A 27,529-nucleotide genomic window follows, 5' to 3' on the forward strand; every position below is an offset into this window, starting at 1 on the left:
TGGAGACAATAGCAGTGTGGGCAGCAGTTTCTATATTTATAGGTCCCTTTTTTGGTCAGCTGTTGAGGAGAGAAAAGGAGGGGGCAAAAAAGGTATGATGAGAAGCCCAAACAGGAAGGCATCTGGAGGGAGCTGTGCCTCCACACTGTCTGCTTATCCTTGGGAGCCTCCATGGGGCAGGGCTGTGGTGGCTGAAGGATACCTGCAGGTGTGAGCCAAGTAACAAAGAGTACCACTGAAGGCGGCAGCACTGTAGGCCAGCTTCACCGCTCTCCAGAAACGGCCTTGTCCTTTTTGTTAAAATCTAGAAGTAGTGAGAAAGCAAGATTTTATTTTTGAGGAACCCATGTAGTGTCCAGGAGGATGCAACACAAGTCACTGCAGCATGTGCTCAGCATTTTTTTGAAATCTGAGGCAGGCAGTGCTCCCTGGACTTGGGAATTTCATTTCTAGTAGCTATATTGTTTTAAGGGGTACAGACACATCCAGCTTCCTCTGTCTCTACAAGCTGCACAGAACAGTTGTTTTTTGTAACTAGAAGACAGAGGTGTCAGGATGGTCCCTGCAAGACCTTCATCTTCTTGTGGTTATAGTTTCCTGTGAACGTGTTGCTACCTTCAGTAAAGCAGAAATGAAAATGGGGCCTGTGTGACATTGCAACAGTGAGTTTGCATGGTTTGAAGTTTTGTTCCAGTTTCGACCTGTGACAGCTGCTTGAGGATCTCACAACATGTGGCACCTCCTGCACCATTGGGGACGGGCCTGATGGGCACAACCTTTCCAGCCAGCCCGATGATACCAGCGGTCTTGCCTGCCATGGACAGAGCTGTGCCTGGTCCTTAAGAGCTCCGTCCTCAGCTACTCTCTCCCTACAGCTTTGGGAAAGCTTAGCTGTAGCCTTTATTTGCAAATAGATTTGGCCAGCTCCGTGTGGTTAAAGTGACTATCACCTCTTCTTTGCAGGAGCTGAAGCAAAACATATCCCAGTATGTTTAAGCTGTGTGGACTTCAATTTCTGCTTGCCATTTACTTGGTAAGTTACAGTTTTTACTTTGTTTATGTGGGAGCAAATGACAAAGGTTGCCTGCGAGCCTCTGAGCTGTAATCCATGGGATGTCCCTCGCTGCAGGTCAGGCTGGCAGCTTATGCCAGCAGACTGGCTGTAACTCTGGGTGTGGGTATGCAGCCCCAACGTGTGTGACCCCATGGACAAAGTTAAGAAGATGTGTTAATCATTAGGAAAAAAACTTTAAAAACCTATAAGAAACTAATTTACCAATTTTGCCTCTTGTAGTTCCTCCTTAAATATTACTTTTTCCAGTACGTGGATTTCACACTGGAAAAGATTTTAAAATACTGTAAAAAATCACCAAACAGTGAAAACATCTGTGTGTGTATTATAATCCATACATGTGCTGACATATTCAATGTATTCTAAGATATATAATAGCTCATAGTTTAAACCATGCATATTAATTATTTATCCTCATTATTCCATCCAAGTGAATCCCTTTTCAGAGGATTTTCTGGGACTGAAATGTATTCATTAGGCTATTTATGGACCTAATCTATTAAAGTCAATAGATTTACTAATGTCTGTAAAGGCTACAGTGGTAGCTTCTACTTTACAATTGAAATTCATGGAAAAAATAAAACATGAGTCAAATTCAAGTCTACAAAAAAAAAAAAAAAGCATCAGAATATGGAAACCTGGAGGGGAGCAGGGCGGGGAAGGCAGCTGATGTGCCGTAAGGAGTTCTTTCTTTTTTCTTCCCATTTCAAAAGTTGCTGCCCGTGGCACTGCGGACCCCCGTAAAGCCATTACAGTTGCCTTCAAAGGGGTGCCAGATGGATATGGGCCACGGAGAAAGCCCTATTTCCCCTTCAGGCCCCTGAGTAGTGATTCATGCTGTAGACATATATTTGGATATATTTATGGTCCACATAAAGTAATTTTAATCAACAGGAAGAGATATCTCCTGCTTGCTTCACAGCCTGCACTTTGACCCTGTTGGGTTTTATAGCGTCAGCCTTTGTTCGTCCATGGTGTAGAACATGACCAAGCAAAAGCCCTCCACAAAATGGCCCTGGGAAAAACCTCCAGGAGCCAGGTTGTGCCCACCAGCGTGACAAGGGAACAGCTGTAGCAGATCAGATCCACAGTCCTGCTACCTTGTCCCTGGCAGGGGCCAGCAGTCAGCATTTAGCAAAAATAGTAAAGGGTAGCTGTAAAGTACTCTTTCCTTGTATGCGTACCTATTACATGGCTTTTTTTGGATATTTTTTTTACTGTCACTGGTGTTCACTAGCATCCCTTCCCCTCCTTCCCCAGTTCTCACAATATTCTACTTTTCTTGTTTGCAAAGAGTCACAAACCCTTGTAGGCAAGGAGGGCACCATCTCTGGCTGTTATTAAGCAGAATCTGGTGTTATTCAAACACCACTTGTGACACACACACACAGAGCAGTGCTTTAGGGTAAATTGCACTGAATTTAGCTACGTTTTTGTCATAGACAAAATTAAGTTTTCCCTTGGTAATATGTAAGCTATGCTTTTCTATGAAAGGCCAAATAGCTGTCCCAGCAGTAATAGGACCAAATCCAGGGAAAAAGTCATGCAGCAGAGAACATGTACTCCTGGAGCCTGACTCCATGGGGTGATAGACAGGGTGGCAACGGCACTCTGAATCTATAAAGCAGCATAAAGTAATTTTTATACCAGAAGAAAGGGAGTTTTACCTGTGCAGATAAATGACAGAGCCCTAATTCTGGCAGGCAGCTCCTCAGTGTTGGCAAGACCTTGGTGTCAGGGAGAGAAGGTAGATTATCTGAACTGTAGGCTGACTTGTCCTGTGTGCAAGGTCTGCTCCAGGAGGCTGATTTTTGCTTTTTGTTTTTTGTTTGAAAGTAAGAACACCCCTGAAATGTTAGGGCAGGAGTGTGTCTGGGTGTCTTTGGGCACTAGGAAGGGGACAGTTATAAAACTCATATAGAACTCAAAAAATTTGCCAGAAAAAACATGTGAAGACATTGCCAGCCATTAGGAAGAAAACAGAGACTAAGACAGAATTGCATGGCATTTTTGCCGTGAGGTAGAAGCCAAAGATCAGCAGGACATGTCTGCTCTGGCTGTGGCTTGCACTCACATGGAACTGCTGCGAAGGCACAGGGCACTGAGGGTGGTGGGGCAGGGGACCTGGGGAGGTTCACCTTCTTCCCTTACAAAAATGGTTTGGATTTACTGAGGAAATTACAAGGGGTGCAGCCCCAATTCCTCCCCAACCCCAGATGTGGCGTGGGTCTCCCAACGCCCTTGTGGCCACCGGACTGTGCGGCTTCTGGATGGGATGTGGCTGGTCCTGCTGGGGACAGAAGGGTGATCCAGAAATACTTTTATGAATTTCCTCTTGCTCTCAGTCTACACTCAGCTCTTCAGTGCTTCTGTTTGCTCTTGAAGGTAGATCAAATCTCATTTTGTTACATAGTGGTTAGAAAAGGGCAGGGCCCAAATATTTGTTTTCAAATTAATTAATAAATAACACTGCTTTTAAAAATGGATGTGTGCTGAAGAACTGGGAGCTGTTCAGTACAAACCAGAAAAAGCCTCCTTCCTTATACTACAGGAAAATAACTTGCAAGAGGCTCAGTGATGGAGAGATGCTGTTCGTGTGTGGTGACAGCAGACATCCCCCAGCTGCTTTTCTCCATCCCTTTCTCTCTCTCTCACAGGCTACAAGCCAGAATTTGGGGCACCTGCATATAAGTGGGCCTCTGAAGGACATGAATTTCTCTGTTCCAGAAGAAGGGGGAATGCGCATTGTTTACCAGGTAATCAAGTGTCTCTTGGTATCCACTCCAGTCAAAAACTCTGTAGTTTGCACACACTGACCTCACAGGCAGCGTTGTCATCTGTGCTGGTGGGAAGAACAGTCCCCCGAGAGGATCTGAAATTGACTTTGACTTCCTCTATCTGGGAATTCAAGAGTCTGCATGCAAAAAGCAGGAGACAAACCCTTCTCAAACATGTTTTAAGAGGATATCCTAAGTCAGGGATTAATAAAATCAGCAGTCCTAGAGAATGGGTTTCCACGTAACTTGTGTCATCATTTTCCTTCAGCTCTGAGGTTTTCTTCCCAAAGCCATAACCACAGAAGGACAGATCCAGCTCCCAGGCAAATGGAGGATATGTGTCATTTTTTTCCATTCCTGTGCTCAGACAAAGCCCTGTCCTAAGCAGACGTTTGCTTTGGAAAGAGACCACAGTTGGGATTTCCTGCAGCATTCAGGAAATAATGTGAAAACGCCTCTATTGCAGATTAGAAAAGAGCAGACTTGCTTGAGCAGACTCTTGGAGTATCATTCCCCCGGCCAAGCACACTGTTGGCAATAGATTTTAAAAGACTCAAAAGCATGAAATTATTTTGATTATGCTGAAAATGCTGAAGAAATGATGATTTTTCCTCTGATTTTTCCCCATCCTAGTTCACATCTGAGCCACCTGCTGTGAGTTTCAGAGCAACTGGTGAAAAAGATGGAATAATTGACATTGTGCCAATGACAGGCATCCTGTATCTCAATGGGTCTCTGGACTGGGAAACCAGAGCAGCGCACAGGTTGCAGGTAAAAACTCAGTGAAAAATAGGAAAGGAGCGTTATTCACATTCACCTTTTTTTTTGGTAAACCTAAAATTAATGGAAAACTATTGAAATATCAAATTCTTTCTTTTGTCTATGTTTACAGACAGCTTTTCATTTTTAATATTGAGTTTTGCTGAAAGGCAGATAGTTTTATAGGTCTGAAAGACTTTGCACAGGAAAATGCTCCTTACCACGGGAGTGTTATACTGAGAACACAAAAATCACCCTGATGCCAACACCAGTCCTTTCATTCCTCTAATATGAGGAGGACACTTGACTGGAAGTGAAATCTGGCCCCATGAATGAGATTCACTCGTTACCCCTGAAGACTGACAGGGTGAATTCCATGGCTGCAATAGGAAAATAAACTATTGTAATCTACTTAGGAAGATTATAACCTATTTAGTGACTAATGGTATGAGTAAATGACATTTAGACACAGAAGGACAGATCTGACCTCTGTTAGATAACAGCATAAAGCTGTTTGGCAGATATCAGAGGCCACTGTGAGCTTGTCCTGCTATTATACTCTTTTCATAAGGATCTCATTGGAAACACTGTTGGGAGTGGGACAGTGAGTAGGTGACCTTTTGGTCTCAGTGTAGCCTTGTGCTCTTATTCTGTGTCAAAAACGGTATTGTCTTTTTCTGAGGCACTAGCAACTGAGAAGGAGACGATCATGAGAGGATCAGTATCTGAAAAGTCAAAGTACATGATGATGTTTTAGCTAGCCTTAGCTATCTTCCTAGAGTCTAACACTTCAGGTTTAATGGTTTCATGTTCTCAGCTCTAAAGAACCCTTGGACTGTTATTAAAGAGAACAATTTTATAGCCCTAGAAGTTATTAACCCTAAACATGGGAATCCTTTACAGATAAGAAGTTATGACAGAACTGAAAAAAGATACTTGTTTAGGCATAAATAATCATTATTTGATCTATTATGTGCAAACAAAATAAAGTCTGACAGATATAATACATACTTGGTGCTTTAAATTTAAAGAAGGCTGAAAAATAAGAAATCAAATTGTTTGGAACAAAAATGTAATCAGAACTAAGAATTAAGTTTTCTTTACAAACCCTTAGATCAACCTATTTTTCTGGTTGATATTTACAGTAGTACACTTGAGTCTGCTATATCATGTTGGGCTTTCTCTTTGTTCTTTAGAAAATATTTCTTTTTAATTAAGAAAAGCATGAGGTCTAAGCTGTGCAAGAATTCAAGTAGTCAGCTGAGGCTGGAGGTGAGAAATTACACTCTGAAAAGTGTCATCAGAAGCAGGACTAGGTTATTTTGCTTTGTTGCCATTATATACTGTGGTCAATTATTGTCAGTGAGCTACCGTGGTAAATTTGTCCTCGTAGACGGAGACACCCAGTGATGGCTTTCACCAGATTTGTGTCACAGTAAGAATGACTTGGCATTTGACACCCTGATGTTCATTTAGGTCTTTTAATTTATCTACATGAAAATATTTCCTTGCTGTTCCTTCTTTTTCCAAATCAAGGTGGAAAGTCTGGATGAAAAGGGAAACATAGTGAAAGGTCCATACACTGTTACAATATATGTGGAAGATATCAATGACAACCCACCAGAATTTGACCAAAAAAAGTACACTGGAGTAGTGAGGCAGAATTCCCGTCCAGGTAATCATCATCATAATTAAATATTACAGCTAATAGGAAGCTAGGTAGTTTAGTTAAACAGGAAGATAAAGTGGGTGCTATACTTCAACAAGCTGAAAAAATATCCATTTTCCTTCCCACAGGATTGTACAAAATAAAGATGCAAGCATGCATAATATAATGAAAGCGCAAAGAGCTGACAACTGTGTCATGTAAAGGGATGTGTGTAATCAGAAATATTTCATAGTACTGATTGCTTTGAAAGTACCGCTTAACAGGCAAATATTGCTGCCCTCACCATTGCAGTGAAAAGAATCACCCTGTGCTAGCAGTTTAAAATGTAAACGTTGCCAAAGACTATACAGAAGGAGAATGCAAAGAATATGTCAGTCTTTGCACATCAGTGAAATAAAATGACAGTGTAGCTATGGTGTATGTGTTTATACTGTGACTGATGCTTCTCAGAACATGGGCTGAACCTTAGTATTTAGGAGTCTCAGATTATGGATTGCAGCGATCCAGTTCAGAAACCAGGAAAGTATCGAAGAGCAGTTCAAGACCCAGATCTTGGAATTAAAACAAAGGACTCAGCCAGCTGTTATCACTGTGACTATGGACTCAAGAACAAAATTCTGCTAAAGAATACGCATATGAAACTCCATGGGGTCAGAGAACCATTCTGAAATATTTTACTGCATTCTTCAACTGCGTCCAAGTCAAAAAAACTTTGAATGTTACATGGGTGACCAAAAGGCAATAATTCACTTATGTTATCATGCATTTCCATATTTTTTTCACTTTAATTATCAATGTGTCACAGCTGTAGGACATTTTTCTAAAGCTGCTTTGGATTGAACTGATTTGTATAAGGACTCCAAAGTGACCTTAAAGAGAGATACCAGCGAGCTATATTCTGGGTGGAAGCACTCTTGGGTGGTAGATAGCTCTCTGAGTTAGCACTGTCACATTCTTCATCACACCTATCGTGACCCTACAATGCAGAGCTGGTGGAGGCAGGACCTGTGGGATGGTATACAGGCAATGCAACATCCACACACAAGCATGGCTTATGAGAGATGCATTATGAAACAACGGCAGCTCCCCATAAGCTGCCTTCCTGGCTTGAGGGCTCTGCTGAAATGGACTATGTGTTGAGGTTTCAGTCTCCTCTTACCACTGTTTCGTCTCTAACCTGAACAGGCAAGCCCTTCATGCGTGTCCACGCCACTGACCGCGATGATCCTACTACTCCCCATGCACAGTTGAAATACAGCATTCTCCATCATTTTCCCAACCCTTTTACAGAAATGCTTTTCCAGATCAATAATATAACTGGAGAAATCTCACCGAGTAAGGCAGGTATGTAAAAAGATTCTTGTTTGTCAAAAAACAAGCATGAGTTCTTGGGTGTACCTAGGAACAAAACAAAACAGCTCTGATGTTAAATTTTTAATAAACTTAGTCAGTGGGACATACTCCACTGAGGCTCTGGTTTTGGGGAACTTTCTTTGTGTCCCACCAAATTCAAGGGAAGTTAGAAGAAATGGAGATTGGGATCTAAAAGTGAGAAGAGAGGTGGATCCTTTGGCCCTCAGGCCTATGCTGAGTCATATCTTGGGACTAATTCTTTTCCTTGAAATTTAGAAAACCAAAATCAGTAATAAGAAAAATGCAGAGAAAAGTCAGCCAGCTATATGATCCCAGCTAAACTGCAATGATTTAAAAACCTTGTCTCTCCTGGTGGGCAGAACAAGTGCCTAACTGGAGTGAGGGCTGTTCGGTGAGGCATCTGCACAACATAAGACCACAGCACAGAAGTCTCATATGATTGCATCCACTGGTTGTGCTGCTTTGGTCAGAAAAGCCAGAGGAAATGGCTTGCTGAGATTTGGCAGAGAGGCCCATCTAAGGAGTGAGCCTGGAGCAGATGAAGCAGCATGACATTATGTAGGAGGCAATGGGCAGATGAACCATCTCCACAGCCTCTGCTTCATTTCACTTGACCCTTTGCTCTATCTCTAGGCTCTTACCACTTAGATCCTCACAAGCAGGACACTTTCATACTTGTTGTCGCCGTGAAGGACATGGCAGGGTTGACAGCGAATGCTTTCACCAGTAGTGCTGATGTGATCATCACTGTGAAGGAGAGCCTGTGGAAAGCTCCCTCCACCATCCACATCCAAGAAAATTCAACTCAGGTCCACCCTGTCAACATCACCCAGGTAGGGCCCTTGGCTGTGCTCCCTGCACCACTTCCTGGTGCCACAGAGTCATTTTCTGCCAGCTAACTGAGAAGGTGTCCCCACTGCACTCAACGCCAGGCTCTTCAGGAGGACTTTGGCACCTCCCAGTTATTTTTTATATTGTATCCTTTAGAAATTATCGTTTGTGCATGTTTCATTAACTTATTGTATGAAAGTTAATGGTGACTAAGATACTGTCAGAACAAACATGAGAGTGACTGAACTTTGCCCTTTAGTTTGGAGAGGCTGTAAGCGCCGCCCATGTGTGAGAATATCTTATGGATAGAGGAAACATTTGGAGAATTTTGTTACAGTGTAATGACTGGAAGGAAAAGGGTGCTTTACAAGCCTATTTGGCACAATATGAAAAATAAAGCCCTTGAGACATCCCAAGGGAGCTCCCAAACTGACACGTGGCAGTTGGGTGCCTCTGTGGAGGTGCCGCTCACCTCTCCCAAGGGGTTTCTCTGAGCACTTCCAGCCTTGTTCTAACACCACAGGCCCTCCAGGCTTTGGGCAAATGAAGAGCTAACCTGCTGAAGGTTATTTTGAGGTTAGCTGCTTCCATCTGCAGAAAAGCCTGGCAGGGGACCAGCTCCTCTGCAACCCTGGTGTGGGCAGTCCCCCCCACTCAGGGATGCTTGTTGTGACCAGTTTTGTGTGATGCAGCTCACTTGCTGTATCAAAAGTAGCTAGGAGGGACTGAAATGCCCTTCTTCAGTACCCAGCTTTCCCACGGTATTCCTCTTTTCACAGTGCAAACGCAAAATATCTTGCCGATAACGGCTGACCGATAGCAATGTATACATCAGTAAATATTAACTAACAGGCCAGCAGCCTTTCAGAAATGTTTGACTTTGAAAAATTCCTTGGCACTGACATGCCCAATGCTGTCATCCCTTAGACATGGCAGGATTCCTTGGATCCTATTTGCAGGACTAACTGACTTGGTGCTATTCCCACTGGCCTCAGCGACAGCCTGAGGAAGTGCAGAGTGAAAACAGGTGGAATAAAAGCTAGCATGCAATGGTGCTCCCATTCTGGAGTCACTTGTATATAATTTCACGTGGCAGCCAATGACATGCTGATTCTGCCTAGGGAAAAATGAAATGCAGTTGCTGCTATATAGTATAAAACATGAACAGTAATAATGACTCCATTAATTTGTCAGTTTACTGCATTTCATTTTAAATCTGAAACACCCCACTAAAGATCCTTCATCACAGATTTTGATGCATGTAAAGCGCATGCACACTCATACGTGCAGATAGGTGCTGGATATTTGGGGTTTTGTTCCACGTGTCTGAATTAGATAAACCAAAGCAGGCAGGAATAGACAGTGTAAGGAGACAGAATAAATGAGTGTCAAGACATACAAATACATATAATACTTTCTTCTCATGTATTACTGTTTAGGTCCACATCCCAAAACTTTTCCATAAAAAGATAAGTGTCCTAACTCATCTGGACACTTGGAGAAACTGAAGTAAAATGGCTTCACCACAACAATTCAGAGAGCAGAGGTGGATTATCAGTCTGGTTTTCTGCAGCTCATCCCAAGAGCCTAACAATCTGTTAATTTTCTGGTTTAAGAAGCTAACAGGAATGCAGTCTTTTCTGTTTGTGGTCCAGAAATGATCCCTGTTAAATCTCAGTCTACATCTCTGATTTCCTATCCTGACTTATTTTTGTGTTTTTAGGTACGCTCAAATGAGCCAGATGTAATTTATGACCTTCTTGAAAAAGAGAAGCTGCCCAGGCTCCCATTTTCCATCGATCAGAACGGGGTTATTTATGTGACCGAACCATTGGACAGGGAAGAAAAGGATGCTGTAAGTAAACACATAAAACCTGACTGATGGGAGAGACCATAGCAAGAAGCCAATTATTGGTGTGGGAGGAAATACAAGAAAGCTCACTAGAAAGGACAGAGGGGAAAAAAAGAAATAAAAGCTTTTTTTCTTGTCATTTCCCTTTGCAAATGAGTTGATAGATATGAAAGCACATTCATCTACTACACTGTAAACAGCCTTCAGTTTGGTAGCCTACAACATTTCTCCACAGGTCTGGCAGCAGCAATCACTGCCCACGGTGTATGTATAATGTACAACACGGACCAACCACGGCAGGATTGTAGGTCCATAAGGAAGAGGTAGGCAGTGGCATTTGTGGAGGGCAGGAGATTTGGATGTTTTGCCTCTACTCCAGACCCCAGGGTCCTCAGGGATCTCTCCACAGCAGAAGCAGAGTTTAGTTTGCAGTTGCAACTGTAAAGTTACCCTGAAGTTCCCCATCTGGGGGTCTTTTAAACAGAAAATCCTCTGCCCCTTTCTGTTCTTAGAGGAAATTTGAGCAGAGAATAGGCCAGAGGTCGAATATGCTGGAGGAATCCTATCTCTGTATGTGACAGATGAATTTGCAAAGTGGCAAAAATGAGATATTCCAGCTTTTCTTGAATTTTTGTGAAAACAAGTTCACAGTGCAGTGGAGTATTCAGGACTTTTAAATTTTGAGAACTCAGACCTCAGGTACTAAGGGGTGATGGAAGAGTTCTGAATTAAACAGAGTGAAAATACTGAACAAACATATCAGAGGATATTTCATTTGCATGGAACCCTCCCATTGTTACACATTTAAATGCAAAATATTGTCACTGTGGACATTCGACACATCTAATCTCAATATTCTTATTGCAGTATACTTTCTTTGCGATCACAAAAGATAAAATGGGAGAACTGGTAGACAAGCCTCTACAAATTCATGTTATTGTGAAAGACATTAATGACAATCCCCCTGTGTGCCAGCAGGCCCTCACTGAAATTGAAGTTCAAGAAAATGAAGGTGGAGGTGAGAAAGCAGCTACTTTTATACATTTATACATTTATACACATCATTCTGGTCCTGTTATTGTTTCCAGCTGTGTGCAAATAAAGTTAGAAATTCTGATCCCAAAGAGTAAAATGTAGCTCTCCTAGAGAAATGTTTTCCTGTGCCAACAGCCCTGTTGTTTTCACTTCAATAATTCATGTGTAAAGGATTTCAATATCTTGAGAGGACAGACCCAAGACCCTTACTCAAAAACCAGTGTTCAATTTAAAATATAAAATTGCATTTTCCTACAACCACAGTTTTGGACAACTGCTTAGAATGTAAAAATTAAAACACCCTTTTATTGCTAATATAAGAAATACTGCTCTAAAAGCAGCTTGAGCCCATCTTCCCTCATCCAGATGCTCCTCCAGCATAATGCCTTTGATTTCAATGGACCATTACCAAAATCTGCCCCTAAGTCTTCACATCAGTTTTTTGGTTTTGAGGCTGAAGTATCTGTTGTTACAGTCACTTCTGACCAAAACACATAACCCAGTCTTTTTGGACTGCCCAAGCCCAAAACAGCTGGTTGGGATGTTAAAGGAAAAACTCCCAGAAGACAAATGATTGTGTCCATTTAAGTGTTTCCCACACAGTTACATTCTTATTGCCCCTCTACTCTTTGCATTGGTATCTCTTTTGTGTTTGTGTATGTCTGTAGAGGAATGGACCACTGCATTGTCTCACTGACTCTGGTCTCTCCTCTGCCATAGGAAGTAATATTGGTACCGTGCTTGCTACAGACATGGATGAGAAGGACACCCTTAACTCTCGTCTGCAGTTCAAAATCAAAAGTCAGGTTCCTGCTGTGCCTGCAAGTAGTCTGTTCTTTATTCAGCAAGACACTGGGATTTTGCAGTTAATTAGCCGTTCCTTAAACAAGCGCATTGCATCCAACTATTCCTTGAAGGTGCTGGTGACAGATGCAGGTATGTAATGCCTGCTGTTATACATCGGAATAATTTTATTTGCACTGACATCCCCTGTGCTCAGTGTCCAAGGGATGAGAGGAGACCTGGAAGATTCACAGGACAGGCAGGAGCACTGAGAGCTGGCTTGCTCTGGCGTGGTACTGCCTTGTTCTCGAGATGCAGGGAGGTTAATCATGATTCATAACACAAGTATTGAAGGAAACCAGCTCTAGGGCAGAGCATGGGTAAATTGGGAAGCTTGCTAACAAGTACTCCAGTAACAGATTTCCTTCCATGGGAAAAAAAAATGAAGAGATCATGACTGTGGTTTTCCCCAAAAATCTTTCAGATGGATTCACTGAAAAAAATCAAGAAATTAAACACAGCTGCTCAGAGAGTCCAGATAACGTATTTTAAAAGATTAAGAGCTGAAATTAATCTTCAGAAAGAGTCTTGTCCATTATGTAAGTTCCCAGGAGTCCTTTGTGGTTCTCTGAATGGAAAGGAAAACAAACTCCATACTAAAGCTTAAAGCTTTGTGGCAAAACTTGTGGATGGAGAAACTAGCATGTAAAGAAAGCAGTGTAACATGTCTGTAAATTAAATAGCATCACTTGGGCAGATGATATGAAAACCTTGCAAAGGGAAAAGCTAATTATTTTTTTCAATTTTTTTGAATTCCATTCAAACAGTTTTGTTTAGAATATTCCTTAATTTTCAGCTCATGAAGCATGTCCGTAAAACACTAAAATCCAGCTATGTATGAGTTGTACACAACCAGACAGAGTATGCTTTTAAAATCACAACCCTCCCATCGCTATGGGTGTCCCTGCTCAGGTAGCCCTTAGATTTACATAGATCTGAAGTTTAAGTGTGGCTGTAATGAAAATGAGGGTGCTGCCTGATGGCCCACCAAGAGGACAAGGTAGCATAACAATCCAGGGTTTACTTTTTGACATGCAAATGTGATCTTGATAAAGCTTACACAGTTCATAGCTATCATCATCCTGGTAAAGGGATATGGTTAAAAAAAGTGAGGGAAATGAAATGGAACAGGATGGGACAATGCTGAATAAATTGGGAAGGTGAATAGTAAGATAGAGAGTGAGGTTGTCACTGAGATCAAGTGCTTCTTACAACAGCAGGACTTTGCTTGGCTTGGGCAGTTTGGCAGCTGTCACTTTTGCTCACAGTGAACCCTTTTGGAGGAAAGTTATTTTTGGGAGAAGGGTTGTTGTGACGTTGTTTGTTCTCTTCCCATGCAGCATTCCAAACAATCTGTGACGTGCAAATACATGTCATTGACATCAATGATCAGATTCCCATCTTTGAAAAATCAGATGTGAGTATTTCAAACACCGTTTTTGATGTCCCAATAACTTTTGACAAATGTTGGAGCACACGTTCAATGTCTATAGTATGTCAATGGGAAACTAACCATTTACAGAACAAGTAACAGAGCAATCCACTAGTGGAAATGAAGGCAAGATGTCACTGCAAAGCCTGCATATAAGCTCTCTCTAGACAATGAACAGTGGGACTGACTCACAGTTAATTCTGAAATATAAGGTAATTTGCTCAGTGGGAAACTGTTTACAGAAATAAATCATTCTACTGAAGCAGTTTATTGCAGAAATGTAAGTTCTGGAGGGAAACGGGGAAGAAAAAGATTTAAAATTAATTAAAATAGCTAAATGGAAAAAAGCTAGCATCTCCCAAGTTCCCTTCCATACACAATACTCATGTATCCAGAAAAGCCAGAAGGTGAACGGAAATCAAAGACACTACTTGCTTTAATCAGAAACAATGGTCCAGTGATCCATGCGCATACACATACCTGTTCGCCCATGGTTCTGTAATGGGTGTCAGGCTCTTCCCTCTTCCTCTGGTGGAGGTGCTGACATCTGGCAGAAAGTTCTGCAGACCTTCTATGACTTCTGCCTGCTGGCCCAAGCCTCCCTGCAGACATGTAGTGGCTGGAATGCCTACATTTAGGTGTCTAAGCTCCCACCATACTTGTAGGCAATATAGGTGATGGGCTTAGGAGAGCTGTCCGGCCCATCAGGTGTAGGTGTCCTCTTGGGGAAGCTGTGTTGGTTTTTTGCCTTTGCTGACTGCATTGCCTAGCTCTCTGTTGATGAAACAGGAGCTTAGACACATGCAGACTAGACGCCTACATAGCAGGTTGTTGACTTTCTCACCTCAAGGTCTCAGTCCACAACCTGGTCTCAAGATGAGACTGCTCAGTCAGGGCACACATCAGAGTAAATGGAGCTGGGCTGCTAGCGTGGCAACACTCTATGGTGCATGGAGCAATTAAATACGTAACAGTCAGTGGCTACGGTGCTCACTGGGTACAGAGGAGCTGTACTGTCCCTACTGCTGTGAGCATGGCATGAACATGGAGTGGTTTCAACAGAGGAGGTAAAGGTTTTGGGACTGTTGCTATACTAGTAGCTTACCCACTGACAGAGATCCCACCACCTTTGATAAATGTATGGCTAAAAAGGGGGATATAGCAACTTTGCAGAGGCTCTAGTACCCAGCTTGCAGCCCTGGGTTCCCATGGGCAGCGAGGTAGCTCACCTGTACTGCTGCAAGGCATGTCACCAATGCTTTTGCACATCCCTCTAATCTGGTTATGTCTCTGCTGTGAAGTGGACCCACCACTTCCCTCCCTCACACAGCTGCTGTGGATTAAAATACATCTGTGCTTGTGGGTTGCAAGCTTATTGTAGTGCTCAAGTTTTTATCTGTAGATGGTGCTCAGTATGTCATATTTCAACCATATCTCTCTCCTCAGTACCACAATGTGACTGTTGCAGAAAATCTCCCAGTAGGAACAGTGATATTAGAAATTCAAGCTACCGATGGAGATGAACCTGCCACAGGGAGCTCCAGCATCATTTACCAAGTGAAGGAAGGAGATCCAAACAACACATTCACCATAGAGACAGATCCTGAAACAAACCGAGGGTTCGTCAAGATTAAAAAGGTGAATAGAAGGGTTTATTATTTTTTATATATATATACACATATATTTTTATATATGTGTGTATGTGCGTGTGTATATATTTGTCATAAACAGTAGCTACCCTGGTGATTTGCAGAGGGGGGTGTTTGGCTGCTGGTGGGGCGAAGACCGTGGTGCAGACTGCAGGAGGCCCTACTTTTGGGCCCAGGCACCGTGCCTGTGCGGTGCTCAGGCACAGCTGTCCTCTTGCCTTTGTTGTCCCCTACCCACCCACTGCCACCAGCCGCTCCCTCCACTGGTTTTGCTGCTGGCCCCTTCTCCGCCAGAGCAGGATCTGGCCAATGACGTAGGTGTTTACGTACCAAAAAGAAAGAACAGAAGAAGGAGTTATTTGAGTAATTTTGCAGCAGTATTTCTGGAAAACAGAAGGCCAGTTAAATGCTTCCATGGGCTGCGGTCATGGTGATGGACTGTCACAGGGCAGATACTCTGCCCTGCTAGCCATTGGTGACTTTTGCAGTGGGAGGTGCATGTGAGACCAGCATGTCTCAGTGTCAGGATGGAGAGGCAGTTTGTTCCTGCTGAGGCAAACATTAGCTGTGACAAAGCCAAAGTCAGCACATGCTGCGGTGGGTGATGATATATGTCATAGGTTGAGTGCTGGAGACTGGAATATAAGGAACACTTTCTGCTGCATCCATGAATTTCAATAGCTTAAGTGTTCTCCCTTTGATATTAGCCTTCTTGAAGGCCCTTGAATTACAGGTCCAGAAAACCTATCACTCATTTTCCAAGGAGTGACATGTTTGCATCCAGTTCACCTGCCACTGGCTGGACCAAGGGCAGGCAGATGCAGCATTTGGTGACCATCTTCAGGCTCAACCTCATAATTTTTTCCCAAGGAGGCAATTGTAAGAAACTCTGTGGTGTAACAACCCTCACATGACTTTTGTCACCCAGAGGTCACTGGAGGCCTTCTCGTACAGAGCTATAAATACTATTTTTGTAAACAGGTTATAGTTATTAAACTTACTTGGGCAGGTGGCAACATTCTTAGGAAATGAAGTTGCTGAGGAGGCCTCCAAACCTCTGTATCTATCTGGGATACAACCTCCTCCTTGAGAAGAGGGGTCTTAGTGGTTTCCCATGGGAGCTCCCAGCAGCAGCAGGGCCGTTGGTAAAAGCACTTTTTTCTAATTTATTCAGGCTCTTGATTTTGAAGCAGCTCCAGTGTACAACCTGGTGATCAACGCCACAAACCCCGAACCGTTGGTGCCAGACGTGCAGTACAACTCAAGCTCCCTTACCTTGTTTAAAGTTTTCGTAACAAATGTGGATGAGCCACCTGTTTTCCACAAGACAGTTTACAGAGGAGAAGTGCCTGAAGATATTCCTGTCAATACACTGGTCATGACGGTGGAGGCCTATGATCCTGAGGGGGCTACTGTACGGTAAAAAAGAGTGACCATGATTTATTTATTGAATTTGGGATCTAGAAAAATTGCTCTAAAAGAGGTACAAGAAAGACATGCCCAATTCTTGGCATGCAGGCAAAGACTTTTTTACAGAAGTCTCACCTCCTGTTAGAAGGTGGAGGTCTGGTGGAGTGGTAGCTGGTAACTCACCTGCAGCATACTGCTGGGCAGTGCTTTTCTAACCTGCTTTCTATCTGTGCTGTGACAAGCATCAGCCAGTGGGGCCCTTGAAGCAGGAAACTAAAAGGGAAAAAAGCCAATATATGTTTCCAGGAAAAAGGCAGAGCTGGTGTGAGAATAGCAGGGTTTCCGTATCCATAATGCCTTTAACAAATGAATGAAGCATATACTGCATACCCCTAGGAACGAGTAGGACAATAGCTGCTTTTCATGTCACACAGAAAACCACACAGGACTTTTTCCTCCACCAAAACACACAATGTCTAGTGAGTTCAATTCTATAATTGGCAATTAATCAATTTTATTTTCCAACTGCCAAAGATTATATGCCTACTTCCACTGAGGATGTAAAGCTCTCTGCAAGACAACTCCTATGCTTATGAGTGGGGTGCAAAACTTCAGACTGGCTCATTCGGTGGCCCAAAGCCGTGTTGTGTGGCCAGTCACCTTGAATCTCTGCCAGCTCTGTTGCATGGTGTAAATGTACCTTACACAGTAGAGCCAGATAGAAGAATTATTTGTGGCTCTTGCTGCACAATTCCCAGCTGGGACGCTGAACAGATCAACCCAAAACAAACAGTCCTTCAAATTTAACTAAAATTCAGCAAAACACCAAGTCGTTATTGGAGCTGCAGAATATGACTGTTAGGCGTCCCATGGATTTTTATTCCCAGAGGTTTCTCATCTGGCTTTCTACTTTCCCTTAATTTTTGGGAATTTAACATGTTTGGTCTTCTGTCAAACTGGTTTGAAAGTGAGCCACATAGTCCACGAGCTCTGGGGGATGATGACAGAGACAGATGACAGAAATTTATGTTTACATAAACTGCATTTCTGCTAAAAAATAGGTTAAAGGACATAAAACAAAAAGTATAAAAATAAAAGATGTACAAGCATGTCAGCATGCTCTTTATAATGCAAGGAGTACTGAAAGAACAAAAGCGTTGAACAAGAAGGTCATGTCACATCTAGTCAAGCAAATGCCTGTGCTTTAGCTGGGTCATGTTCATGGTTAAATTTGTATAAGTAAATATGTAGAGACCTTGGGGTTTTTTTAAACAATAATATAAAGGCAATTATATGGTGATATTTAAAGCTCTGTTTGTTCCAAGGCTGTCCTGATGGTAATTACAGACTGCTCCAGATGGAGAGCAGATGACCACTGTAGCCTACCTCAGGGTCCTGGCCCCTTGGTTATCAAAAAAAGGGTGCCTAGCTGCACTGCTCCCTCTGCCCCCCAGGCTTTGGCTTGTGCCCCCGTCAAAATCAAGGCATGGGAGAAGTGATAGGGAGAGAGGGACATGGAGTTGGGACAGAGCACACTTCTGGACCAAAAGCTCAGGAACACCCCAGGTTTTGCAGTTAGGAGGAAGGTGGAGTTGCGGTACACAGGCTGGAGAAGCAGTGGCATTCCAACGGTTCTGCTATCAGTCTTTATTCTCAATGATTTTGGCCTGCCTTCCTCTGTTGTCTCTCTTGGTTGGCTGTAGTACTGGGACTCTTCCAAGAACTCTCTCTTTGAGTACAATTGTCATCAAGCTGCTAGCCTAAAATCAGTAAAGAAGTATTTGCTTTGTCAGCATTTTTTCCTGATTTAGAATAGTATATGTGACTTTTTCTTATTTCTTTCCAAAGATACTCCTTAGAAGGTGACATAAGGAAATGGCTGAGGATTGATTCAACCACTGGGCAGATATACACTGCTTCCACTTTGGATAGAGAGCAGCAAGAAATATACACAGTTGATGTTGTTGCGTCAGAGCTAAGTAAGTGATGAAACAACTACATATACACACAGAGGAATTCCCTGCCCTTATTGCTTTATGAGGAATTATCATAATCCCCATGACTAAACCCATGAAAAGTTCAGAAACTTGTGATGTATCCTTAGAAATATATATTTGTTAAGAATTTAACTATCTTAAAAGAAATCTTGATGTTGTAGATAATGAGGATTAAAATAGCTTTCATGAAGTTAGCTATCATATGCCATTATATTTGCATGAGCTACATGACATATAGATGTTAGGATTTCTTCAGTATTTTCAGCATCAACATCATCTGCCACGCTTTTCCTCTATAGCTATAAAGGTTTTATTCTTTCTTGTGTGTATGTTTAGGCTTCCTGAAAACATACCTGGAGAGTAACTTGCAACCTCGTACCTTTAGTGTTATTTTATTTCATTTTATTATGAATAAAACTAATATATTAATTAATCTGAAAAAATATTAGGGCTCCTAATTCCAGCTGTTAGACTCTTTCAGATAGTCCATCTGGGGAGATTTTGTTACATGATTTACCTTGATTAGGGGTTACAAACTCTGGACTATATCTGATTGAATGAGGTATAAATCTCGATTTCCCTTATTAAACATAGATAAAAATTAATGCTGGCCACTGTTTTAGGGGAGATGGGTAAAGATGCAGTTCCTGTATGTCAGGAAAAAGGAGTGCTTCCTTGAACACTGAGGTGGAGTGGGGCTGTTCCTACAGGAACAGGCTGGAGAAATTATAGCGCTTTGAAAGGTTTTCTTGAGACCCTTGCCTTGGCTCCAAGGCAGAATATTGACTTACTTTTCCTATATATAGAAGAGAGCTGGGAAACTTAAGGAGTTTCATGCTTAAGCATGCTTAAGAATGCTCCAAAGAGTGCTGGTCACCTTGGATGTGACCGCTGACCAGGTATGATGGATGTGACTGCTTACTAGATACAATGGTCTATCTGCCTTTTTCACTTAATAGTGTTCTGTAGTTAGCAAGAGTTGGGGCTAAATAAACCATACCATAAAAAGTAGTGGCAACTACCATGAGTCCCTCAGGACTTTGTGAGACCTTGCCGCTTCAACCTGCAGGCAAAATACCACCTCCCACTGCCTGCCTGATGGTGTACCTATACAATAACTGCAAATGCAACAACCCGGCATGTAAGTCCAAGACATGTGTGTAACCTGGCATTCTGTTAAACACTACAGATAATGCAGCTCAGAAGTCCAAAGCAACCTTGACACTACACTTAAGTGATGTGAATGACAACCCTCCACAGTTAGCTATGGATTATCTTCCTTTCTTCTGCCACCCACTCAGTGGAGGAGAGAGAACTTTCATTCAAGCTACTGATCCTGATGAACAGATCTATTTTTCAACATTTGATTTTTCTCTCGTGGATGACATGAATACAAGAAATAATTGGGAAATCTCAAAATTTAATGGTAAGTTAATAAAGCTATTCTTATAATGATATGGGACACTAACTACTCTGGGAAATATAAAGAACTATTGAATTCCTTTTCATTCCTACTATTGCATATCCAGTGTTCCATGCAGAAAAAATATATGTTTTTGAGAAACTAGATGTATTTTGGCATGTATTTATTTGAACACTTAGGTCATTAATAATTTTTTTCAAGAGCTTACATCTAGCATGTTGCAAGCTGAAATTTCACTGGTACTTACAAGAGAAGAAACATGTAAGAATAAAATACTGTGTGCTTAAATGAACACAAATCACTTCTTGTAAAGAAACTGAGCAGTTCGCAAATGGTCTATTTCTGACATTTCATGTGTGAAAGGAAGTCATGCCTCATGAACCAACTGGAGTTCTTTGAAGGGGGTCAGTAAGCACATGGATAAGTGCTTGGCCAATAAATCCTGCCTGAATTCCTAAAAAACGTTTGATGAAATGTCCCACTAGAGAAAGTTGGGCTGCCACAATGTGAGAGGGACAAGTTTTGAAAGGATAAGTAACTATTTAAAATTCAGGAGTTGGAGTAAATGGTCAGCTCTTGCACTGAAGGGAGTTCGTGTGTGGTTTTCCAAAGCGATTTTAGGTAGGACCTGTGTAGGTCAATAAATATGGATGTGTAATGAGGAGGCAAAGTTCACTTATTATACAAAGTTATTTGATTAGAAACCAAGTGTGAAGAACTGCAGACTATCCTTGCAATGCTAAGTTGGTTGAACAATAAAATGGCAGATTCAAATAAACCTCAGACTCCCAAATTCACATTTGAAATCATGGGTGCTGAGCTGGCCATTACAAGTCAGGAGTGAGACCTGTAAGCAGTTCCATGAAAATGTGAGATCAAATTATCAGTAGTGTTCAGAAAAGCAGACTAAATATTGGAGATTGTTAGGAAAGGACCAGAGAAGAAATCAGAGAACATCATTATGCCCCTGTATAAATCCATGATTTGTTCAAATTTTGAACTCGGGTCTCTGTATCTCCAGAAAGATGCGGTAGAACAGGAAACAGGTTCAGATAGGGCAACAAGGATAATCAGAGTTATGGAGTAGCCTGATATAAGGAAGAGTGTGGAAGCAGCAAAAAGTAAGCTACTATTTAGCTTGGAAGAGACTAGGGGAAAAAATACAATAGAGGTCTATAAAATCATGAATGCTATGGTCAGGGTGGCCAGAGGTTCATAGTTTGCCTTCTCTTCCAGTGCACAAACCTGGGAGCTTCAAGTGCAGATAGGAGGACGTAGCTGAATCTGGAACTTGTTGCCACAGGGTGCTGAGTATCTAGAAAGTTTCTACAAGTTCAAAGCAAGAAATTACATCTTGCTCAAGAAGTCCCTGAACTGAAAGTAGTTGAAGGCTTGGAGACCATTAGGAGAAAATAAAATGCATGCTCGCTTTTTTACTGTAATCCCCAGTTATTCTAGAGATAAGATACTGACATCAATAGACCTTTGGTCTGAGCCCAATGGCTGTTATAGTCTTACTTCTCCAAGTTTTAAGGAGTCTTAGATGTAGAAGGATGGTCTGCCTTACTAAGTTTTCTTGGGAACAAATTAAGATGGTTAAGGCTTCTATGAGTATGGGGTAATATTCTTGATTTAAATGTGACGCTATCAGTGTAGCACTACTCAAGATCAGATTTGGCCTCCTGTAGAAATTAGGAAGGAAATCCTCTGACCATACTATTTTGGAGGCTGGAGTAGGCATTCAGATGTTCCCTTTTGACTTAAAACCAATGAGACCTGGGAAGACATGGGGAAAAAAGGAACTACCGTCATGTGCAAAGCAGCCTTAAAAAAGAGTGTTTGCAGTGGGTATGAATGTTGAGCTAAACTTCTTTCTTGTGCTGACATGAATGTTCCACTTCCTGCTTACAGCTACTCATGCTTACCTCTCTCCGAAACACACTAACTTTGAAGAGAACGTGTATAGTGTTCCAGTAATAATTAAGGACAATGGGAAACCACCTTTGGAAAGAAAAGTGAATCTTAAAGGTATACCATGCACAGAACTATTTATTTCAGCACAACAGTTACATTTATGACTAACCAAACTGGACTGCTAAACTTCTCATTAATTTCATGGCATTTCTTTTTGCAGTAAACATCTGCAAATGTTCAAGTGAAAAATCATGTTTTGTTCCAGTCCAGCGTAAGCACTCTGGGCCGAGCGCTGGCCAGGCAATTGGGATTCTTCTTGGGGTCATGCTCATCATTGGTAGGTCACTTTTTCTTGGTTGATTTGAAGCCAGGTCTCTGACATATGATAGTGCTGCTGCATTTCTGACACTGATACACTTACTTCATGAAGAGGTGTTATGAATGTTGCAGAATGGGCAAAAGATGGACAATTTCATGATTGTGTATCATGATTGCTGCAAACCTGTAAGTTTTTGGTCATAGGTATAGCTTTCTTTGGCCTGTGCTTCTGAATGCACATGCAATGGCACAGCAAGCAGCTATGACAGAAGGAAATGCTGTGGTTGTAGCATATTGTCGCTTCATTGCTGCCTACTGCCTTTTCTCGGTCAGGGAAGGCATGGGAGCCTTATCTTTGCCTTCCAGATTACAGTGAAAATAGTGAAGCACCCAGGGATGTAATTCTTACAATGTCTATACCTGTAGCCTACAATTATTATTTTATTCACCTATTTCAGCTTCATAGGTTTCCATATTTCATATGGAGAATGGTTTTAAGCTGTGGGAAACTGGCTTTTACATGAACAAAGTCCAGTTATATTGTTAAGCAGTAGTGAACAGTATTATGTTTTTATAGGCAGGAGTTGATGCAATTCAACAAGTAGCTTAAAACTTTTTCCAAAACAAGAAAAAACCTTTTCTCATATTAGACTAGACTAGACTAGACTAGACTACAGAATCACAGAATCACACACAGGTTGGAAGGGACCTCAGGGACCATCTAGTCCAACCTTTCTGGGAAGAGCAGAGTCTAGACAAGATGGCCCAGCACCCTGTGCAGATGACTCTTAAAGGTGTCCCACGTGGCCGAGTCAACCACTCCCCTGGGGAGATTATTCCAATGGTGACTGTCCTCGCTGTGAAAAATTTCCCTCTTGTGTCCAATCGGAATCTCCTCAAGAGCAACTTCTGTCCATTCCCCCTTGTCCTCTCCATGTGACTCCGTGTAAAAAGGGAGTCTCCACCTTCTTTGTAGCTGCCCCTTAAGTACTGGTACATGGTGATGAGATCCCCTCTGAGCCTCCTTTTCTCAAGGCTGAACAACCCCAGTTCTCCCAGCCTATCCTCGTATGGCAGGCTTCCCAGTCCTTTGATCATCTTGGTGGCCCTTCTCTGGACCCCTTCCAGCCTGTCCACATCCTTTTTGTATAGCGGGGACCAGAACTGTACACAGTACTCCAGGTGTGGCCTGACAAGTGCTGAGTAGAGTGGGATGATGACTTCATTATCTCTGCTGGCGATGCCCTTTTTGATGCAACCCAGCATATTTCAGTTGGAAGGGACCTACAATGATCATCTAGTCCAACTGCCTGACCACTTCAGGGCAAAAGTTAAAACATGTTATTAAGAGCATTGTTCAAATGCCTCTTAACCACTGACAGGCTTGGGGCATTGACCACCTATCTAGGAAGCCTGTTCCAGTGTTTGACCACCCTCCTAAATGCTTCCTAATGTCCAGTCTGAACCTCCCCTGGCACAGCTTTGAACCATTCCCATGTGTCCTGTCACTGGATCCCAGGATGAAGAGACCAGCACCTCCTTCTCCACTTCCCCTCCTCAGGAAGCTGCAGAGAGCCATGAGGTCACCCCTCAGCCTCCTTTTCTATAAACTAGACACACCCAAAGTCCTCAGCCGCTCCTCACAGGACATTCCTTCCAGCCCTTTCACCAGCTTTGTTGCCCTCCTCTGGACGTGTTTCCTTCCTGAAAGGAATGCCTTTCAGTAGTACCCAGTGTCATCTTAGCCATAATTTTTCTGGGAACTGAGGTTAGGCTAACAGGTCTGTAGTTCTCTGGGTCTTCCCTCATTCCCTTTTTGTAGATTGGAATAACACTGTCTAGCTTCCAGTCAGCAGGGACCTCCCCAGACTCCCAAGACGTTTGGTAGATGATCGAGAGGGGTCCTGCCATAACATGCTCTAGCTCCTTCAGGATTCAATTTGTCAACATAAGGGCAAAAGTAGTGAGGATGACTGTTGATGGGATCCAGTCCCCTAGGAAGTGAAGAGCAAGAAGGATTCAGTGCTCAGTCCTTTGTGATTTTTGAATGTGATGGTCGCAAGAGCCAGACTGGGAAACTGTGGCTCAGCTATAGAAAGGGAAGGGAGTGTGAAAGACCCGTGGGGAAAATCAAAGAAAAGGAATTAAATACCTTACAGACCTCATATTCAAAAGAGTCTAATTAAATTAGAAGATAAAAGAAAAAAAGAAACCCAAGAACTTATGTAAGTTACCATTACTTCAATTCTAAAAGAAAAGAGAATGAGCCCCCAAGAACAAGTTCAGTACCTGAAAAGACAAAACCAAAGCTCTGTGTTTTCTTTTGTAATACACAAGCCCCAGAAGCAAGAGAAAGTGCCAATGCGTATGTGATGCATATGTGTTTGCCTTTTGAAGACAAAAAGAGGGAAAAAGCTTCAAAGAACTTAAAATAAGAAGCCATACTTAGACCATGTGACTGACAGAGAAACCCCTCTAACTGCATTTTTATCATCTCAGTTCAAGCTTCTCACATCACTTATTTCTGCACAATGCCTTGATCTGGTTCTTCACTTAGTACAGTGCCACATTTAAGTGAAAATTATGTTGCATAACTGACCAAAGATGTTTTCATTACAAGAGAGCTCATCAGCTTCAGAGAGCACAGTAAAAGTTGCTACTGCTTTATGACTTTTACAAAACACAGTGCATGAAGCTCATAAAGGATTTCTAAAAGAATTCCTGAAATGAATATGTAGGTTTTTTCAATAGCAAGTTTTTTCACTGTAAAGGCAAAATCAGATGATAGCCTCTCAAGTGGATTCAACGAGGATCGGAGATGGGCAAGGAAAAAACATTGAGAAGTATCTAAAGATTTTATGAAACCTGGGGAGATTACAATCACTGAGTTTGGCCTTGAAGCTCAGAATATATGACCATAAAACCAGCCATCTCCTGGGGGCCTGTCTGACACCAGAATGAACTCCTGCATGAGCTAAGGACTCTCTCAGACTTCAGCACCTTTCATTCCAAGAGCAAGGATCCTCTGTAGTCTTACTTTCTTTAAAAGAAACAAATCATAGACACTGGAAAAAAAATACAAAACAAAAATTACACCCAAATCCTCAGCCAATGCATTCTGATGGGAGAAACTCTTTCATTAAGACAAAGCCTCTCTCCTGGAAGGTATTTCTCCCACTGAGAAGTGGGTGGGAGAACAAATATAATGTGGCAGATACTAGGCATGTTCCTTGATTAACTACTCAGAACAAAAATGAATGTAAAATAAGAACAGCTACAGCGCAGATATTCAGAGCAATGAATGGGGCAAAAGGAGCAGCTGGGCACTCCTATATACTCTATATACTATACACTCCTATATACTCTAGTAAAGGAACAAAGAGATGGTGAAAATGATAGATAATCTAACACTGATAAAGAGGAAATAAATTTACATACAGTGTAACAAGCTCGTGATTTAAAAAGATAAGACTATATATTTACACATATAATTTGCATATATGACATTCGTATATTCATATATATATGTATGAATGCATATGAAGACATCTAGATGCCTTAGATTGAATATGACAAGTGATGATAAAGGGTAATGGCACTTCTAATCCAGGCCAAAAGAATATTTCAGTCATTCTTGGCCATAGGTGCACAGATCTCTGGGGTCCATCAGATATTCCTAACAGATACCAAGCAGTTCTTGAAGAAGAATTCTGCTGTCAGTAGTCTCAGCTTTGCTGTGATGGAGTTGCCATTCCATTGGGGGCAATAAAAACAGGGAGTACAGTTCATGACAAACATGATAAATCACTGCTCAAAAGGGGAGGGGCTAAAAAGGACACTTTGCCATCTGGTCAGATCCTAGAGGAGAAGTCCTCCATTGGGGAAGCCTCCTGAGCACTGAGGCATCTGATCCTGCCCACCAGTGCCTCAGGTCCCTCAACATGCTGTTGGTCAAACGCTGCATAGTCATTCCCCAAAGCCATTTGCTTCTGTTCAAGAGGTAAAGCAGTATGGATATTGCAGTGCGGGTGTCAGATCCTTTGCTGAAATACCTTTTCAGAAAGTTTTCTCTTCCCTGTACTGATGAGTGCTCTCTGTTTTCCAGGTTTCGTTATAGGGGGTGTGTTTTATCACATGAAAAACAAACAGAAAAAAGAAAACAAGAGCCATCAGGAAGATGTAAAGGATAAGGCTGAACTCAGTCGCCCTCTGACTGTTTCATGAAGAGACAAAAACACCCTTTGGGTTGGGAAGGAGTCAGCTTTGTAGCTCCCAAAGCCCCGAAGTGTACTGTCACAAACTGAGGATACAAACATGTAAAAGCAGCCTCCCAGAGTTTTGTCCTCACTTTTGCAGGTAATACTATTCAGTCACAAAACAAAAAATGTACGTACACTTCAGCAGCAGCCATTAATAAGAATATCATCTTTGACTGAAGTGTTAACTCATGACAACACCAAATGCTGAGCTTCTGCAAGGGACATGGGACCAGACTTCTTTCTTTGCAGCTGAAGTAAATATGGACTTTCCAGAGGACTACATTTTATCTAACTGCACATCTTTGGCTTTTTGCATATCAATAAGTAACTGAATAGCAGAATGGGGAATAAAGTCCTGTGCTACATTTGAGGATGTCCCGTGAAGTTGCAGGAACCTCTCTGATCCTCAGCAAAGGAGCTCCCAAACATTGCAAACTGTAATCTGCCCTGGGTCATTCCTGTTTAAGTTATGTTGGTGAATTTGTGCTAGAAATATTCACTAGCCATGTGACATTTCAGTCTTTCATTTTTAATATCCACAGAGTATAACCAGTTTGTGAGGCACCATGGCCTTTCGTTATGGTTTCCAAGTTAAAAAATACACTGAGTCATGTGGAATTGGGTAGTGTGCTTTTTTATCATACTGCTGCAACTATTGTTTTCCCCACTATGCACTAGATAAGAATAAAAAGGTTCTTTAAAGGTTTTAGTGTTTGCTGATTTTATTTTTTTTAAAAAGAGAGAGAGTGCATGAGAGCAAACCATTGCTGCTTGGTTATCTATTGTATTTAACCCTCACTTTTGCATAATACAGATTAAAAATGGCTCTCAGGCCAGAATGATATATGTCCAGCTGATTCAAGATGCAAAGATTGCTGGAGACACTTGTGTCTTGGTGTCAGTAAAACCTATTTG

At 42.0% G+C, this 27,529-nt stretch overlaps 1 protein-coding gene across 1 annotated transcript in view; it reads left to right on the forward strand.

The window, feature by feature from the left end:
• CDH17 (cadherin 17) overlaps window positions 1-27,319 on the forward strand; it is a 29,136-nt gene extending 1,817 nt beyond the window's left edge. Inside the window, exons 2-18 of the mRNA XM_064442408.1 lie at window positions 964-1,033; window positions 3,730-3,828; window positions 4,483-4,620; window positions 6,145-6,283; window positions 7,463-7,621; window positions 8,285-8,484; window positions 10,206-10,337; window positions 11,202-11,352; window positions 12,090-12,305; window positions 13,553-13,629; window positions 15,091-15,282; window positions 16,468-16,712; window positions 18,552-18,682; window positions 19,890-20,126; window positions 22,035-22,151; window positions 22,258-22,374; window positions 26,461-27,319. Coding sequence (XP_064298478.1) covers window positions 989-1,033; window positions 3,730-3,828; window positions 4,483-4,620; window positions 6,145-6,283; window positions 7,463-7,621; window positions 8,285-8,484; window positions 10,206-10,337; window positions 11,202-11,352; window positions 12,090-12,305; window positions 13,553-13,629; window positions 15,091-15,282; window positions 16,468-16,712; window positions 18,552-18,682; window positions 19,890-20,126; window positions 22,035-22,151; window positions 22,258-22,374; window positions 26,461-26,579 — 2,514 coding nt within the window. The 5' untranslated portion in view covers window positions 964-988 and the 3' untranslated portion in view covers window positions 26,580-27,319. The remainder of the gene's footprint in view (window positions 1-963; window positions 1,034-3,729; window positions 3,829-4,482; window positions 4,621-6,144; window positions 6,284-7,462; window positions 7,622-8,284; window positions 8,485-10,205; window positions 10,338-11,201; window positions 11,353-12,089; window positions 12,306-13,552; window positions 13,630-15,090; window positions 15,283-16,467; window positions 16,713-18,551; window positions 18,683-19,889; window positions 20,127-22,034; window positions 22,152-22,257; window positions 22,375-26,460) is intronic.
• Window positions 27,320-27,529: the final 210 nt, after the last annotated feature.

Source organism: Phalacrocorax carbo, chromosome 2 (genome assembly GCF_963921805.1).
Source record: "Phalacrocorax carbo chromosome 2, bPhaCar2.1, whole genome shotgun sequence".
Lineage (NCBI taxonomy): Eukaryota > Metazoa > Chordata > Aves > Suliformes > Phalacrocoracidae > Phalacrocorax > Phalacrocorax carbo.